Source organism: Mobula hypostoma, chromosome 4, assembly GCF_963921235.1.
Source record: "Mobula hypostoma chromosome 4, sMobHyp1.1, whole genome shotgun sequence".
Lineage (NCBI taxonomy): Eukaryota > Metazoa > Chordata > Chondrichthyes > Myliobatiformes > Myliobatidae > Mobula > Mobula hypostoma.
In genome coordinates this window covers 27,077,441-27,096,101 of record NC_086100.1, presented here as the reverse complement: position 1 = coordinate 27,096,101, position 18,661 = coordinate 27,077,441, and the positions used below count along the sequence as shown (strand labels likewise).

Sequence of the window (18,661 nt, the reverse complement as noted above, 5' to 3'; positions counted from 1 at the left end):
ATTTTAAGGCATTAGAAGTATTGGTCCAGTTCTAACTAACTGTCAACTTAAAATACTGCCAAGTGGACAAATGAATATAATTTACTGCAATATATCAGCTTCAAGATATTTAATTTGAATAAAGATCCATCTGTAATATTTAAATGAAGTACTTTACTCTTCGAAATATTCAGATCTTAGAATTTAAATGTGGTCATGTTTTGAAAGATATTTTTCCCAGTCACAAATCCTTGGTGTGACAATAATTGCTTTATACAATTGAATACACTTAAGTTTAAACTATATGGACTGCTTAATGTTCTAAAAATCTGATTTCTAGCTGAATTAGAATAACTTTATACTTTATACTCTTTATACTTTATTGTCGCCAAACAATTGATACTAGAACGTACAATCATCCGTAATGATTACTAATTACTGATTACTAATGTAATATGTGGCAGATATGAAATTCCAATGGTATGCTTACATAGACGCTTCAATTAGTGAGATTCCATTTTTTTTTGTTCTGGTGTCTTGCCGTTTAGATTTTAAAACAATATTTGTGTATTTATTTAGCGGTAGTATGGAATAAGCCCTCCCAGCCCTTCGAACTATGCCATCTAAACAACCCCAATTAACGCTAACCTAATCATAGGACAATTTACAATGACCATTTAATTTACTAGTACATCTTTGGATCATGGGAGGGAACCAGAGACCTCAAGGAAAACCTACGCATTCCACAGGAAGGATGTACAAAGACTTGGGAATGTCCCAAGCTGCGTAGCATCATTTTAACTGAGACAGTACTGTGGCTTATTACGATGCTTATTGCAAAGTGCAACATTGAGTACTGGTGTACTTTCCCCACTGCAATGCAAACCATATTCAAGAACTAAAGTTAAATCAAGTTTATTAATATTTAACTGTGTACATGTATACCACCAAACGAGACAATGTTTTTCCTGACCAGGGTGTAAAGCACATAATATAACATAATGACTCAGGGAATTAATAATTAAATCTACAAATGAATTATGCATAAGAATAGTGCTATTGAAATTGTTTTTAACTTTTGTTTATTGCTAAGAACTAACTGAATTTCCTCTTTCATGCTTTGAACAGTTGGATTTACCTCTTGGCTTGTCTTTTTACAAATGGATGCTTCGGCAAGAAAGTTCCCTTTGCTCCCATGACCTTTTTAACATTGATCCAGTAGTCGCAAAATCAATTTGCCACCTTGAAGATATTATAAAACAAAAAAAGAAATTGGAACAGGATAGATCACAGGTAAGAATGAAAACTGTAAAATTTCCCATTTTGTTACAGACTGCCTGCACCCTTAACATCTTAAACCTTTAAGCAATAAGATACTGTAACTGGACAAAAATTATAGTGCTAAAATATACTACCTGTACATGTATGATAGAATTAGTCAGGAAGTGGCATTGTATAAATACCGTGCCAAGTGGCTAGCACAAGGAGGTGATAGCAATTTAATGCTATGCTGTTCCTTAGTGTCACTTGCATAAAAAATGCATACTGTTGTTAGAAAATGGATCATGTTCTAGTGGGTGGAAAGCCCATTTTATTTGTCATTGCCAATTATACTAGGATTTTTCTCTAGGTGTCTTCCTTGTTTGTTTTGTGTTAAATTTTCTATTCATTGGGGTCAATTAAGACAAGTGTAACAAGTATGGGTGTTGAGGACACTTCAAATGCTTTAATATGTTTAATATTATCAATGTATATTTTTTGATAGAGCAAAGAATGTCTTCAACAGGCTCTGGAAAGCCTTAATATGAATGGCTGCTCTGTTGAAGATCTGGGTCTGGATTTCACACTACCTGGGTATGCAAATGTTGAACTGAAAAAGGGAGGGAAGGACACAGTTGTTACCATACATAATTTGGAAGAATACCTCAGGGTATGTACACTGGTTTCCATTTGCTTTTAATATTTTCTATGATGTAAGGTACATGGCAAGATTCAGCTTCATTCAGTGACAAAATTTCACTGCTTTTGTATACAAACACGTACAACTGATGCTATTTAAAAACTATTCGCTCTAAATACAGTGTAGTGTCTAACAACCACAGAAGTCACGCATGCAACTGAAGCGAGTTAGAAACTGTTCGACAACAGTCCTGTCACAATTAAGCAGCATAGTGTCCCAAATAAATGGGAATCCCGGTTATTTTCTTGATTAGTTTTTGTTCTTTAATATTTGTCACAAATAAGTGGTAGCCCATGTTTAATCAATGGCCTAATTAACTGGAATCTATTTTTTGTGGTTATTATTGCCTTCCTGTTATATTTTCAGATGTCTCAGATATAATTTTAATGCCTATTATATTGTAATTTCCTGTTCGATAGCATGTAATGTACCATTTGTGCTATTGTACCAGTTGCACATGCACAGAGTGGCATCAGTTAACTGGGCATCTTTTAATTTTGTGCATGTCCAGTTTTTAAAATATAAAGTGTTGTGGTCCAACTTGGTTCCCCATTAAGCTTTCCATGATCATTTACTAAGCTATTTGCATTAAAACATTTTCCCCAACCTGTTTGCCATTAGTTATTTGAGAGCAGCTTTAGAAACCATTAATAGTTTCAAACACTCAACTAGGTAGTGTTGTGTTCAGATCGATCAATGAAATCTCATTCTACAAATGAAATTATTCACTTGCATGTCTTTGTGGATTTAATTCTTCTGAGTATTGAGTTGCTTGTCTAAGTTAATATAATTAATATGGATCTCCATATTTCTAGTTTCATTCCAATAACTCTGATCTCTAGCTTAATCTCTCTTCTAGGCATATGCAAAATAACATTCTGGTAACTGTTCTTTGCAATTTCAGGCACTCCATTTTAAAATTACCAATACTTCACAATCTATGCAATACTTTCTCCTCTTGTTGCAAAGTCCTAAATTTGAATGTTTCATCCTAATTGTTTACTCATCATCATTCTTTGCTTGCTGACCTATGTGGTTCCTGATAGTCTTTTAACCTTTGTCTAGGCATTTTACATTCCCGTACTGCTCACTGTTATTAATTGAAGCATCTTGGACCAACATTCTGGAAGCTCCCCCCACTTGCTTTCCTCCCCTTAATCTTCTATTTATAAGCAGAACTGTCAATTATTGCCTATCTTCAGGGTCTCCTCATCACTGTAATTTGTCTTTACATTAAAGATTCATTATCATATACTGTGCTGCAGCAAAACTGAAGATGTATTTATTCCCTATAGCTTGTGGTGTACTGGACCCTGAATGAAGGAGTTTCCAAGCAGTTTGAATCATTTCGAGATGGATTTGAGTCTGTTTTTCCACTCCATCATTTACAGTATTTTTACCCCGAGGAGGTTAGTTTCTAAGTCATCTACTTATCAAAAGCAACTTCACCTGGAACTATTTTAAATGCATGCGAGTAATAAACAGTTCCTGAAATAGTAAAGTTCATTCTGGCGCTCCGAATTGATCCTGTATTATTTTGCTTAAGGTCTACTAATTTAAAGGTGTAGCAATTTATTATGTCTAAATTATTTTAGTTCATAGCTATTTTAAAAATTATTTTGTGAACAATAGAGAAAAATTAAATTGATATCTTTAAGAATACAGTGAATACTTGAATATTGGTTGGAGATGTGAAAGCATTGCGCTGTTGTGAAAAACCAGCTGACTGCTATTTTTGAATTTGCTATAATTGCTGTAGAAAAATATCACATTGGATTATGAATGTATTGATAATTAAGTTTTTACAGATAGTAAATTGTCATAAGCGTCAGCTGTTGCAACACATTTTATTGTTATACAAGCCTGTGGTGATTACTTTGCCTTAATGCTATGGCTGAGTGATCTAAAAGATTAGGTGGTATTTTATTACTTAAAGCAACTATACTTTGAGGTGATGTCTAAACTATACAAAATCATTATTTAAGCTTTTCTGTAACCTGTCCTCTGAAGAACCAATAGATAGCAATAGAGTATAAGTCGATCTGTCCCAGCTCTCTCTCTCTCTCCCAAGCTTGCTATAATGATGTGCCGCACCTTCAACTAGCTCCCAGCAGAGTCGAGTGAAGAGACCTCCGAAAGAGCTTCCTGCTGAAGTGGAGCTTATTTACAGGATAAATGGTATAACCCAAGCTGCTATCATCGAGCTTCCTGCTGAAGTGGAGCTTATTTACAGGATAAATGGTATAACCCAAGCTGCTATCATCGAACTGGAAATGATAGCTTTGTGTGTGAATATTTGAAGGCCAAGCTGCAAGGCATTGACTCTTTTCTCTGAAATGTAGGCAACACTGGGCCTTGGTTCCTTACCTACTTTCTGTTGCTGTACAGTGCTATCTGATAACAGTAAAGATCTATGATGAGACTTCGCCCTCTTGCCAAATCTTGAGAAAAGCCTGTCATTGATCAAAGATATTATGGAATTCACCAATACAGTCTTTATTATACAAGGGGAAATGACGTTTGGTCAAGACTTAAAATTCAGTATGAAGCTCATGTACAATAGACTTGATGCAGACTGCATCTCAAGTACTGTACCCTTGCGATCCAGGTCAAAGCACTGGAGCAATGCTACCATTATCTCTGCAGACTCCTCCAAATCCACTTGTAGGATAAGTGAAAAAGTATCAGGAGTTTCTCCCAGGCCAATATCCCCAACAAAGAAGCTCTAATTATGCTCAGTGACCTTCAGTGGGCAAGGTCATGTCTCGAGCAATGCAGTTTCCAGGTCAACAGGAAACTCAAGGATAGAAACATAGAAAACCTACATCACAATACAGGCCCTTCGGCCCACAAAGCTGTGCCAAACATGTCCTTACCTTAGAACTACCTAGGCTTACCCATAGCCCTCTATTTTTCTAAGCTCCATATATCCATCCAGGAGTCTCTCAAAAGACCCTATTGTTTCCGCCTCCACCGCCGCTGCCGGCAGCCCATTCCACCCTCTCACCACTCTCTATGTAAAAACACAAACAAAAAACTTACCCCTGATGTCTACCTACTTCCAAGCACCTTAAAAATATACCCTCTCGTGCTAGCCACTTCAGCCCTGGGGAAAAAGCCTTTGACTATCCACATGATCAATGCCTCTCAATATCTTGTACACCTCTATCAGGTCACCTCTCATCCTTTGTCGTTCCAAGGAGAAAAGGCCGAGTTCATTCAACCTATTCTCATAAGGCATGCTCCCCAGTCCAGGTAACATCCTTGGAAATCTCCTCTGCACCCAGAATTGAGCACTACTCCAGGTGGGGTCTGACCAGGGTCCAATATAGCTGCAACATTAACTCTCTGCTCCTAAACTCAATCCCACGATTGATGAAGGCCAATGCACCGTATGCTGCCTGAACCACAGAGTCAACCTGCGTAGCAGCTTTGAGCGTCCCATGGACTCGGACCCCAAGATCCCTCTGGTTCTCCACACTACCAAGAGTCTTGCCATTAATGCTATATTCTGCCATCATATTTGACCTACCAAAATGAACCACCTCACACTTATCTGGGTTGAACTTCATCTGCCACTATTCAGCCCAGTTTTGCATCCTTTCAATGTCCCGCTGTAACCTCTGACAGCCCTCCACACTATCCACAACACTCCCAACCTTTGTGTCATCAGCAAATTTACTAACCCATCCCTCCAGTTCCACATCCAGGTCATTTATAAAAATCACAAGGAGTAGGGGTCCCAGAACAGATCCCTGAGGCACACCACTGGTCACCAGCCTCCATGCAGAATATGACCTGTCTACAACCACTCTTTGCCTTCTGTGGGCAAGCCAGTTCTGGATCCACAAAGCAATGTCCCCTTGGATCCCATGCCTCCTTACTTTCTCATAAGCCTTGTATGGGGTACCTTATCAAATGCCTTGCTAAAATCTATATACACTATGTCTACGGCTCTACCTTCATCAATCTGTTTAGTCAGATCCTCAAAAAATTCAATCAGGCTCGTAAGGCACGACCTGCCCTTGACAAAGCCATGCTGACTATTCCTAACCATATAATGCCTCTCCAAATGTTCATAAATCCTGCCTCTCAGGATCTTCTCCATCAACTTGCCAACCACTGAAGTAAGACTCACTAGTCTATAATTTCCTATCTCTATGCCCTTTCTTGAATGAGGGAACAACATCCGCAACCCTCCAATCCTCCGGACCCTCTCCTGTCCTCATTGATGTTGGAAAGATCATTGCCAGAGGCTCAGCAGTCTCCTCCCTTGCTTCCCACAGTAGCCTGGGGTACATCCCATCCGGTCCTGGTGACTAATCCAACTTGATGCTTTCCAAAAGCTCCAGCACATCCTCTGCTTTAATATCTACATGCTCAAGCTTTTCAGTCTGCTGCAAGTCATCCCAACAATCACCAAGATCCTTTTTCCATAGTAAATACTGAAGCAAAGTACTCATTAAGTACCTCTGCCATCTCCTCTGGTTCCATACACACTTTTCCCACTGTCACACTTGATTGATCCTATTCTCTTGCTCTTCACATACTTCTGGGATGCCTTGGGGTTTTCCATAATGTTGTCTGCCAAGGCCTTTCGTGGCCCCTTCTGGCTCTCCCAATTTCATTCTTAAGCTCCTTCCTGCTAGCCTTGTAATCTTCTAGATCTCTATCATTACCTAGTTTTTTGAACCTTTCGTCAGCTCTTCTTCTTGACTAGATTTACAACAGCCTTCTTATACCACGGTTTCTGTACTGTACCATCTTTTCCCTGTCTCATTGGAATGTATCTACACTGAACCCAACACAAATATTCCCTGGACATTTCCCACATTCCTTCTGTACATTTCCCTGAGAACATCTGTTTCCAATTTAGGCTTCCAAGTTCCTGCCTGATCAAGTCAAGACAAGTCAAGTTACTTTTTACTGTCATTTCGTCCATAACTGCTGGTACAGTACACAGTAAAAATGAGACGACGTTTTTCAGGACCATGGTGCTACATGAAACATACAAAAACTACACTGAACTATGTAAAACAACACCAAAACTACACTAGACTACAGACCTACCCAGGACTGCATAAAGTGCATAAAAACAGTGCAGGCATCACAATAAATAATAAACAAGACAATAGGCACAGTAGAGGGCAGGAGGTTGGTGTCAGTCCAGGCTCTGGGTATTGAGGCGTCTGATGGCTTGGGGGAAGAAACTGTTACATAGTCTGGTGGTGAGAACCTGAATACTTCGGAGCCTTTTGCCAAATGGCAGGAGGGAGAAGAGATTGTATGAGGGGTGCGTGGGGTCCTTCATAATGCTGTTTGCTTTACGGACACAACGTGTAGTGTAAATGTCTGTAATGGCGGGAAGAGAGACCCCGATGATCTTCTCAGCTGACCTCACTATCCGCTGCAGGGTCTTGTGATCCGAGATGGTGCAATTTCCGAACCAGGCAGTGATGCAGCTGCTCAGGATGCTCTCAATACAACCTCTGCAGAATGTGGTGAGGATGGGGGGTGGGAGATGGATTTTTCTCAGCCTTCACAGAAAGTAGAGTTGCTGCTGGGCTTTCTTTGCTATGGAGCTGGTGTTGAGGGATCAGGTGAGATTCTCCACCAGGTGAACACTGAGAAATTTGGTGCTGTTAACGATCTCTATGGAGGAGTTGTCGATGTTCAGCAGAGAGTGGTTGCTCCGTGTCCTCCTGAAGTCAACAACCATCTCTTTTGTATTGTTCACATTCAGAGACAGGTTGTTGGGTCTGCACCAGTCTGTTAGCCGCTGTACCTCCTCTCTTTATGCTGACTCATTGTTCTTGCTGATGAGACCCACCACGGTTGTGTCATCGGCGAACTTGATGATGTGATTCGAGTTGTGTGTTGCTGTACAGTCGTGGGTCAGCAGAGTGAACAGCAGTGGACTGAGCACACAGCCCTGGGGGTCCCTGTGCTCAGTGTGATGGTGTTGGAGATGCTGCTTCCAATCCAGACTGACTGAGGTCTCCCAGTCAGGAAGTCTAGGATCCAGTTGCAGAGGGAGGTGTTCAGGCCCAGTAGGCTCAGCTTTCCAATCAGTTTCTGAGGAATGATTGTGTTGAATGCTGAGTTGAAGTCTATGAACAGCATTCGAATGTACGTGTCTTTTTATGTCCAGGTGGGTGAAGGCCAGGTGGAGGGTGATGTCAACGGTATCGTCTGTTGAGCGGTTGGGACAGTACGTGAACTGCAGGGGGTCCAGTGAGGGGGGCAGCAGGGTCTTGATAGCCTCATGTTTCCCCTTACTCCAATTAAACGTTTCCCTAACTTGTCTGTTCCTATCCCTCTCCAATGCTGTGGTAAAGGAGATAGGATTGTGATCACTATCTCCATAATGCTCTCCCACTGAGCGATCTGACACCTGACCAGGTTCATTTCCCAATACCAGATCAAGAACAGCCTCTCCTCTTGTAGTCTTATCTACATATTGTGTCAAGAAACCTGCCTGAATGTGCCTTTATATTAAAAAAAATTCCACCCCTTCTAAACCCCTCACTCTAGGGAAATGCCAATAAATATTTGGGAAATTAAAATCTCCCATCACAACAACCCTGTTATTATTACTCCCTTCCAGAATCTGTCTCCCTGTCTGCTCCTCGATGTCCCTGGTATTATTGGGTGGTAATGTATATAATAAAAAAAAAACACCCGGTAGAGTTCTGAGTCTTTCCTATTCCTAACTTCCACCCACAGAGACTCCATAGACAACCCCTCCATGACTACTACTTTTTCTGCAGCCATGACACTATCTCTGATCAACAGTGCCATGCCCCCACCTCTTTTGCCTCCCTCCCTGTCCTTTCGGAAACATTTAAAGCCTGGCACTTGAAGTAGCCATTCCTGCCCCTGCACCATCCAAGTCTCTGTAATGGCCACAACATCGTAGCTCCAAGTGCTGATCCACGCTCTAAGCTCATCCGCTTTATTCTACTCAAGGTTCCACACAGAAGGTTAGTTAGGAAGGTTCAATCGTTAGGCATTAATATCGAAGTAGTAAAATGGATTCAGCAGTGGCTGGATGGGAGATGCCAGAGAGTAGTGGTGGATAACTGTGTGTCAGATTTCAGGACAATGTGTAGCGGTGTGCCGCAGGGATCTGTACTGGGTCCATTGTTTGTCATATATATTAATGATCTGGATGATGGGGTGGTAAATTGGATGAGTAAATATGCAGATGATACTAAGATAGGTGGCATTGTGGATAATAAAGTAGGTTTTCAGAGCTTGCAGAGAGATTTAGGCCAGTTAGAAGAGTGGGCTGAAAGATGGCAGATGGAGTTTAGGTGCTACATTTTGGTAGGACTAATCAAAATAGGACATACATGGTAAATGGTAGGGCATTGAAGAATGCTGTAGAACAGAGGGATCTAGGAATAATGGTGCATAGTTCCCTGAAGGTGGAATCTCATGTGGATAGGGTGGTGAAGAAAGCTTTTGGTATGCTGGCCTTTATAAATCAGAGCATTGAGTATAGGAGTTGGGATGTAATGTTGAAATTGTATAAGGCATTGGTAAGGCTAAATTTGGAGTATTGTGTACAGTTCTGGTCACCGAATTATAGGAAAGATGTCAATAAAATTGAGAGAGTATAGAGGAGATTTACTAAAATGTTGCCTGGGTTTCATCTCCTCAGTTACAGAGAAAGGTTGAACGAGTTGGGTCTTTATTCTTTGGCGCATAGAAGGTTGAGGGGGGACTTGATAGAGGTGTTTAAAATTATGAGGGGTATTGATAGAGTTGACATGAATAGGCTTTTTCCATTGAGAATGGAGGAGATAAAAAAGGACATGAGAGTTAAAGGGCAAAAGTTTGGGTGTAACATGAGGGGGAACTTCTTTACTCAGAGAGTGGTAGCTGTGTGGAATGAGCTTCCAGCAGAAGTGGTTGAGGCAGGTTTGATGTTGTCGTTTAAAGTTAAATTGGATAGATACATGGACAGGAAAGGAATGGAGGGTTATGGGCCGGGTGCAGGTCGGTGGGACTAGGTGAGTGTAATAGTTTGGCACAGACTAAAAGGGCCGAGATGTCCTGTTTCCGTGCTGTAATTGTTATATGGTTATAATACTCCTCGCATTAAAATAGACACATCTCAAACCATCGGTCTGAGTGCGTCCCTTCTCTATCACCTGCCTTTCCCCTGTCACTTCAGTTCGGTTCCCACCCCCCAGCAATTCTAGTTTAAACTCTCCCCAATAGCCTTTGCAAACCTCACCGCCAGGATATTGGTCCCCCTCAGATTCAAGTGCAACCCGTCCTTTTTGTACAGGTCACACCTGCCCCAGAAGAGATCCCAATGATCCAGAAATCTGAATCCCTGCCCCCTGCTCCAATCCCTCAGCCACGCATTTATCCTCCACCTCATTCTATTCCTCTACTCACTGTCACATAGCACAGGCAGTAATCCCGAGATTACCACCTATTGAGGTGCTCCTTCTCAGCTTCCTTCCTAACTCCCTGTAGTCTACTTTCAGGACCTCCTCCCTCTTCCTACCTATGTCGTTGGTACCAATATGTACCATGACCTCTGGCTGTTCTCCTTCCCACTTAAAGATATCGTGAACATGATCAGAAACATCCCTGGCACCTGGGAGGCAAACTACCATTCACGTTTCTTTCCTGCATCACAGAATCGCTTGTCTGACCCCCTAACTATAGAGTCCCTATCACTGCTGCCATCCTCTTCCTTTCCCTCCCCTTCTGAGCCACAGGGCTCAGGATGAGCCCTGAGCCAAGGATGTTTGTAAACTCACTTGACTTGGCCCAGCAGAGCTAAGTCCAATACTGACATTATCTGTCACATTTCCACCTACAATACTGGAGTGGAAACTGACAAAAAGAGTGTGATATTGAGATGTTTTGGTACTCTTTCTGGCTAGCAGGTCTTAATGATTATCAATTTACTACATTTAAGAGTTGTACATTTGCTTGATTTCATATTACTAAAGCATCAACCAAGACTGTCACAAAATATCATAGTTTGTAACTTATGTGGAGATTTACTGCCATACTCCATCACTGTCGTGTGTTGCATTTGTAACTCTTTTCTGCTGTGATTAGACTATTGATACAAGGATTCCTTGTAGGACGGTAAGTCCACCCTGAACGAGACAGAATTAATCTCTGGATCCAGTCATTCCCCATGCTTCCAGCAATTTGTGTAAATCGAGAGATGAGTGCTGGAGTCAACTGAATGATATGAACAAGACAGCAGTCCTTTTTACAGATGGTTTTTCTTACATGTACTAACCCCAGAAATCTGCATTTTATTGACTCTGGAATCCTCCTCGTTCATGAACGGGGTTAAAACCTAAATCTCTTTGAAATCAACTGAGCTGTAGCACTTCCAAATAAAATTGGTGACTGGTGTAAAAAGCAACTTTTAAATGTATAGTTAACTTGCAAAAGCATTTAGAAATCTAATTATCTTAGACATGGCTATTTCAGCAGTCCTTAATTATCTGTGCTATGCTACTTCAAAATTTACTTGTTGCTCCTTGCTGTCTACATATGGCATTCTGAGTTGTTGGAAAGGTCATGAAATGTAATCCAGCAAGGTATGCTTGCCAAAGAGCTATATATCTCAGCTGGTGAGTTAGCTGTGTGCTAAAGGAACCCAAAGCCATTCACTTCATCCTCTACCCTCACATCCCTGTTTCGCAGCCTTTTTTAATTTATACGGTGTTCTATTTTTAGAGTTGTGATTTGATCCTGACCTTCCCTGTGACAAAATGTTGTTACAGAAATGTGAGGAGAATTTGTAGATGTGTGTGTTTGGATTTTCAGTTGGCAATTAACAAGGTGTCATCTAACAGGCTGGTTACAGCTTCATGGTTTTAAGGGAAATGTGGCATGTATTAAAGGTTGCTTATTGTTAGAATACAGATTAATTTTTTCATGTTGGCAAGGTAAAATAGTTGGGCATAATCCATACTTGGCCCTCAATTGTTTACAACTGTAGGGAGGGAGCGTAAGGAATCCAAGTTTGCTGATTTCACAGATGCAGCTGGAGGGCATACTGTGATGAGTATGTTCAGACTCTGAGACTGGTTATAGATAGATTGAGTGAATGAATGAAAACTTGGCCACTAGCGTCTAATTTGGGTAAGAGTGAAGTTGAACATTTTGACAGGAGGAATCTGAAGGCAGATTGTTCTCTAAAAGGATAAAGATTGCAGATGAGCAAAGTTCAGACGATTCTGTGTCTTGGTGCATGAATCACAAGAAATTGGCAGGTACAGTAGGGAGTTGGAAAAGCAAATGACATATTGGCCTTTATTGCAAGGTGGCTCAAATTTGGAACTGGGGACGAATTGCTTGGAACATGCTGCCGGAGGCATGGGGGTAGTGAAAGCCGATTATAAGAATTTAAAAGCTGTTAGATTAGGCACATGAATGTGTAGAGATTGGAGAGATATGGACACAGTGTAGACTCATACTAGTTTACTTACATTTAACTAGTTCAACACAGTATTGTGGGCTGAAGGGACTGTTCCTGTGCTATACTGTTCTACGTTCTAAAGTACTTCTGCAAAATTTCCCCAGTCCTTTACACCAACTATTCAGTGGACTGTTACCTATTCAGCGACTGGAAGAAATAATTTTGTATTTCCTTGCCAAGGATTTTTCAGATTTTAATCTTTTGCGGGCTTTTTGACATATCCTAACTTCTAACTTCCTGCATTCTGGCCAACCCATAGAATCAATTTTGTTCCACTGAGTTTAATGTCATAGTCCTCACCCAACGAACAACAGGTGTGACCTTGCTGGAGCAGAAATTGTGATGTAATGTTCAATAACGTACTTTAATTAGCTTGAAGCTCATGTATCCCTGCATCATGTGACATTTTTGTTTTGACTTGTAGTTGGATCAGCTACTCTGTGGCAGTAAGTCTGAAGCATGGGATGTGAAGACCTTGATGGAATGTTGCAGACCAGATCATGGATATAATCATGACAGGTATGGGTGTTTCGCCTGATTGTCTCCGCCATCAGTTACAGCTTCGGAAGTTGAAGGCAATGTCAGTACTACTACTAGAGTGAAGGCTGTTCTTGCCACTGTCACCTCATTAAAAAATTTAACAAAAAGCATAAAGAAATGCACAAGTATTTGTTATTCCTGTTATATGCAACATTATAGTGAGCCCTAAGTGGTCTTTTCATGTTTGATTTAAAAAAAACATCGAAGAGGACTAAATTATTATCTTATATCTCCCATTTTTAGTTCTGGAATTAGCATTGATTTGGATCATAGAAACAGCTGTTTAAGTATGTGCCAGTTTTTGTTCCACAGAAGCTGCTTCCCAGCTCTTTTGTAGAACTCCAGCAACAAGTCTCCCTCTCATACTTAAGTTCCCCCTTGATTGCATCAATGCACTTCACCTCAACGACATCAACAAGTTCATTGTAAAAACTCAGAATAAAAAGGATCTTCATAAATTCCATATTGCATTCATTATGAAGCATCTTGCATTTCTAAGCTCTAGTTCTGGTTTTGGTTAAGTTGAAACTCGTCCATATGTACTCTATTATATCTTGTTACCTAAACTTGACAAGAGCCATTAGCTTATTTAGTCCTTACTAACTTAGTTTGGGTCATAGTTTTTGCACCACCTCTGTGCTTCCATCCTTACAACAAGAAACAAGAACTGTAAAGTGCCTAATTAAAGTTTTAAATATTGTTAATGTGATTTCCTGCTTTTCAATTTTTTCCCCTCAGGAACTCTATCCAATATGGTTTTGTTTTCATCATCATTAAGCTCTATTGAAATTAGCTTTCTCTGTACAACCAGCAACTTTGGTTTCTTTACCCTTTTTAGAATGTTGTCCAAAGAAATGTGGAGATTCTTTACTGCTCGTGTTGCAGTTTATTACCTTGCAGTTGATTTTAAGGAAGTTCACTTGCCACTTAAATGCCCAGCTTTAAAGTTTAATCATGTCTTCTGTGCTGAGGAATTTCTTTAGTCTGAGAGTGGTGGATCTGTGGGATTCTGCTGTGAAGGCCAAGTCATTGGGTATACAGTGGATTTTGGTTAATTGGGCCATCAGTTATTTGGGACACTATGCTGCTTAATTGGGCCAGGAGACTGTTGCTGAGCAGCTTCTAATTAGTGTCATTCGTGTGTACATGTGAGGCTGTTAGACACTACACCTTGCTGAGAGCGAACAGTTTTTAAATAGTGTCAGGTTGGCAAAAAGTAATAGAAAAATTCAGAACTGTTTTGCTCACTGTGGTTTTGAGTATTCAGGCTTGGAGATGCCAGAAATGGCCAGGAGTCAAAATGACATGATTTCAGTACTTCAAATTAGGAACTATGAAGAATTTGAAGGTATCAACAATCATCTTGAATGTTACAATGATAGTGAAGATTTGGAAGATGCAACCGTCGAAAGTGTTGTATGAAGTCGGTCCATTATCTGCACTAGGTGTCTGTGCTGATTTTGTTCATTTACAGTGTTCAAAAGAACATGGCAGAGTACACTGGATGAATTCCTCCGTCGATAACAATGAGGAACAAATACAGTTTTTTGTACTGTAGAGGTATTTGTAGTGTTCTAATTTGTTCTGTATTTCGTTTAAATAATTTGTTACTCAGTTAAATGGCAGTTTGTCTTTAATACTTTGTAACTATTTCTATGAATCTTCATCTAATTGGAGCAGCCAATTAATTGGGTCAGAATGTGCTGGACCTGATATGTCCCAATTAACTGGAATTCTCTGTATTTAAAGGGGAGGTTGATGGGTTCTTGATTAGTAAGAGTGTCAAAGGTTTCAGAGAGAAGGCAAGAGAATGGAGTTGAAAGGATATAAATCAGCTGTGATCAATGGTGGAGCACACTCAATGGGCTGAATGGCCTCGTTCTGCTCGTGTTTTAATTTCCTCTGTCACTTACTAACTTTGAAATTGTGCTTTCAATTCCTGAGTCCAGATTATTAGTAAACAGAAAAATAGTGCTCCTTGTACTCTACCATTTTCAACCTTTGCTGATGCAACCGTTTTACCAATTGTTAGTGGCACAGCTCCATTGTTCCTTGTTCAGTCCTGACCTCCTGAAGTTTGCTCATTTTTCCTGTAACTGCAAGGGTTTTAACGAGGTGCTCTGGTTCTGTAGCACACCGCAAAGGCACATAAGTTGGTAGGATAATTGGTTATTGTATATTGCCTGTGGTGTGTCAAGAATTGATGGGAATGGAGGCAGGATGAAAAGGTGTTAGTGTAAATGTGTTTTTCATGGTCAGCGCTGACTCGGTGGAATGTAAGATGTAAGGCTTATTTCTGTATATAATTCAATTTTTGTTTTCCTGATTTTTTTTTTGGTAGCCAGATTGAGATTTATTCTGTTAACCTTTCGTATTCTATCTTGAATCATAAACCTACTACTTGGCCCCATTACAAAGACCTTTTAGAAACTAAATATAGTAGATCCCAGTTAACTGGGCCATTGGTATGTCTTTGATTTATGTATGCTGTTTTCCTTGTATGTTTTTAAGCTAATTGGACTATAGTTTGTATGTAGCATCATGGCAGAGGAGTCGTCCTCAACTCATCTCTCTGCAGGGCAAATGTTACAAGGATGCTGAGCATGTCAAAATTAGGGTAAAGTGAGGTTATTTTATGTTTGAATTTGTAGGAAAAAAATTGGCATCTAACAAAAGCCTTTATATTCAAAGAAACAACAGTTTTACCTTTCCCAGTTTATAGAGATGGCATGCTCTATAAAAATACCTGAAGTGTATGTTACCTTTTAGTCCTTATGAATTGGGTATAACTGAGATCAGAGCAGTATAAGTTGCAGTGTCTTGTGATCGTACAAAAGAACTCATTTGCATCTCATCTGTAGTTATTTCTGAAGGAGACAGTGTAGAGGCAAGTTGAACTTAATCCAAATTGTTTTTTTTATTCCAGTCGTGCAGTGAAGTTTCTATTTGAAATACTTAGTAGTTTTGACGGTGAGCAACAAAGACTGTTTCTTCAGTTTGTTACTGGAAGTCCCCGACTTCCTGTTGGAGGTAAGCTTACTTTTGACACTTATCGTGTTGTGTTTCAATTTCGAGGAAACATCAAGATGTCATTGTTGTAAACATTCAATTTAAAATTCTTGTTTGGGCTACTACGTGTAGAAAATCTGCCCATTTACTCAGAAAATAAGAGGCCATGAACATAGGTCCAGCATATTGCACTGATGGAATGCTTGGCCCCTACCTGCCTATTACTGTGCCTATTTCTACCTCCCATATTGTCAATGCCATGATTCCCCCTGCTGCATCAACGCCTTTGTCAGTTCTAGACTTGATTTATTCAGTCCACGTTGGGGGCATCTTCAAAACAATCTTAAGCATGAGCTCACCCAAAATTTATGCCTTTATCATTGAATCAATACTATCTGGATCTATATTGGCTTCTGGTTTAACAATAGAAAAATTGTTAGGCTCCCAGTTTCTCATAGCACCTACAACTATAATCTGCTTTAGGTTAAAAACTCTGTCTCTAATAAGGTTATGTATGCAGCTTTGGAGTGAAACTAGAACATTCAGTCTTCTGGCTGAGTACAAAGGAAAACAAATCTAATTTACCAGTAGAAGTGTCGTCTTGTGCTCAGTGTTCAAAGATTGATCCCACCTTCTGTAATCTAATGCATTCCAGAATTTATGGATCATTCTGTTTTCCTTCTCAGTTTGATTTAGCCAAATCATGTAGAATAGGAAAGACAAAATAACCAAAAGGTTTTACCTGTTATAAGGGGGCTTGATGTCTTGGGTGTGTGTGTAGGTGTGTGTGTGTGTGTAGATAGTTCAAGCTTGTGCTTTAGCTTCAAGAACTGCTTAAACCTTAAATATGATTGTTAGATTCATGGCAGATTTGAGTTCGCACTGTTGAAGCTAATACATTTTTGTGTTTTGTAGGGTTTCGAAGTTTGAACCCTCCGCTGACCATTGTCCGCAAGACTTTTGAGTCTACAGAAAATCCTGATGATTTCTTACCCTCTGTAATGACCTGTGTTAATTATCTCAAGTTGCCAGATTACTCCAGTATCGACATAATGCGTGAAAAACTTTTAATAGCTGCTAGAGAAGGGCAGCAGTCGTTCCATCTCTCCTGATCACAGCATCTGAATCCTCAAGCTGCCTGTTACAACAAATGAGAAAAATCATGATTTATTTTCTAAGTGTATCACTGCATCAAGGCAATGTGTACAGCGTACTTGTTGTAGAAATGGCTTGGTATGCTACAATTCTTCAACAAAAAGACATAGATGGTATATTTATTAAAATAGCCCCTACGGACTGAAATTGATAAAACACCCCAAAGTTAATGCAAGATTTAAACAAATAAATTCTTAAATAAGTTCTTGTTAATTTAACAATTATTTGGGTGCAGTTTTTAAATTGCTTTTTTTTTTGCTGTGTGGTATTCAAATTCAAAGGAAAGGGATGTTTATCTTCCAGGATGACGGAACAATAAAATGTCACTGTGCAGTTTGATATTGGTGTGTATATCCATCTGGAGCCTATATTTCTGGTGATTTTTTTTGTTTCCAAAGATTAATATGTACAAACATACAGAAATGACTCGCTTATACCTTGCATAAAATAATTTAACCTCTGGTTAGTGTCATTTGCATTTTTCTTGTCAATCTTCACCTTCATCTTCTGGTTTGTCTTTTTACGTTTAACTCATCTGCACTTGTGTGATGTAACATACGGTTCTGATTTTGTGTGATGTTTCCTAATCCCACAACATAACAATAGGTTAAGCTAAGAGCTTGAAGATTTCGTCTTTTCTTAACCTACTTCAACCTCAATTGTATCATAGTCTAAAATTTATTCCTCTTTACAATATTCAGATTCTAGTGCTTGCCTTTAGTTTTGTTGCAAACAATAGGACTGTTGGCAGAAGCCTTTAATCACACACTAGAATTGTTTACAGAATGATTTCAGGCAACAATTCTCAACAATGCTGAGGAAACTTTCTCCTTTTAACCACCTTAAATTTGGTAGTTTAAACCAATGTTGAGCTGGTTAGGCTGTTATTTAAGGGGCTGGTAGCTTTTCCAGTTGGTGTAAAACTTTAAAAGTTCTACTTGCTGTTATAGTTGGACAGTTGCTTCATCTTGTTTAATTTACCTTGTAGTTCAATTAACTGTTTTTTTTGCACTGCTAGCTTTGAACAAAAGTAATAGTTGAGCTCTCTTGGTTTGATAAGGATAGTGCACCCTGTAAACACTGCTCTGTCCAACTGTTCATGTGCTGGTTTCTGAAATCTGCAATAACTACTCATCAGGTTAATGTTTTTACCTGAACATAAATAAATAAAATGTTTGACTCAGTTTTTGTATAATTATTTTGTATCAGCAACCAAACTTTTCTGATTCAGGGATAGTGCCAAAGTGTCTTTTTTAATTAAAATTGTGTTGGAGTTTGAGTAAATAAAAGTGGAAATATTTGATGTGGTTGTGATGCTTGGAGGACTATTGGTTTCAGTGGCCCTCTTTTTGTAAAAATATCAAATGTTTAAAAATTTATCCTTCGATAGTGTGGAGAATTAATTTGAGGGATCTGGCCGGGAGAAGTTGGTCTAACTTGGAAAATAAATTATTTCCATTAATAAATAACCAAACATTAAAATGGTTTGATTTTATAACTACTTTGCTGGCCTTCACTCTGTCTGCCTCTAACTCCTGGTCACTTTA

At 39.5% G+C, this 18,661-nt stretch overlaps 1 protein-coding gene across 14 annotated transcripts in view; it reads left to right on the top strand.

Annotated features, from left to right (window-relative positions):
• trip12 (thyroid hormone receptor interactor 12) overlaps positions 1–18,298 on the top strand; it is a 161,240-nt gene extending 142,942 nt beyond the window's left edge. For all 14 annotated transcript variants that reach the window (XM_063045452.1, XM_063045444.1, XM_063045454.1 and 11 more), the window contains 6 exons: positions 1,108–1,272; positions 1,745–1,909; positions 3,235–3,348; positions 12,835–12,929; positions 15,877–15,980; positions 16,875–18,298. In XM_063045452.1, the coding sequence (XP_062901522.1) occupies positions 1,108–1,272; positions 1,745–1,909; positions 3,235–3,348; positions 12,835–12,929; positions 15,877–15,980; positions 16,875–17,071 (840 nt within the window). In that variant the 3' untranslated portion in view covers positions 17,072–18,298. The remainder of the gene's footprint in view (positions 1–1,107; positions 1,273–1,744; positions 1,910–3,234; positions 3,349–12,834; positions 12,930–15,876; positions 15,981–16,874) is intronic.
• The last annotated feature ends 363 nt before the right edge of the window (positions 18,299–18,661 follow it).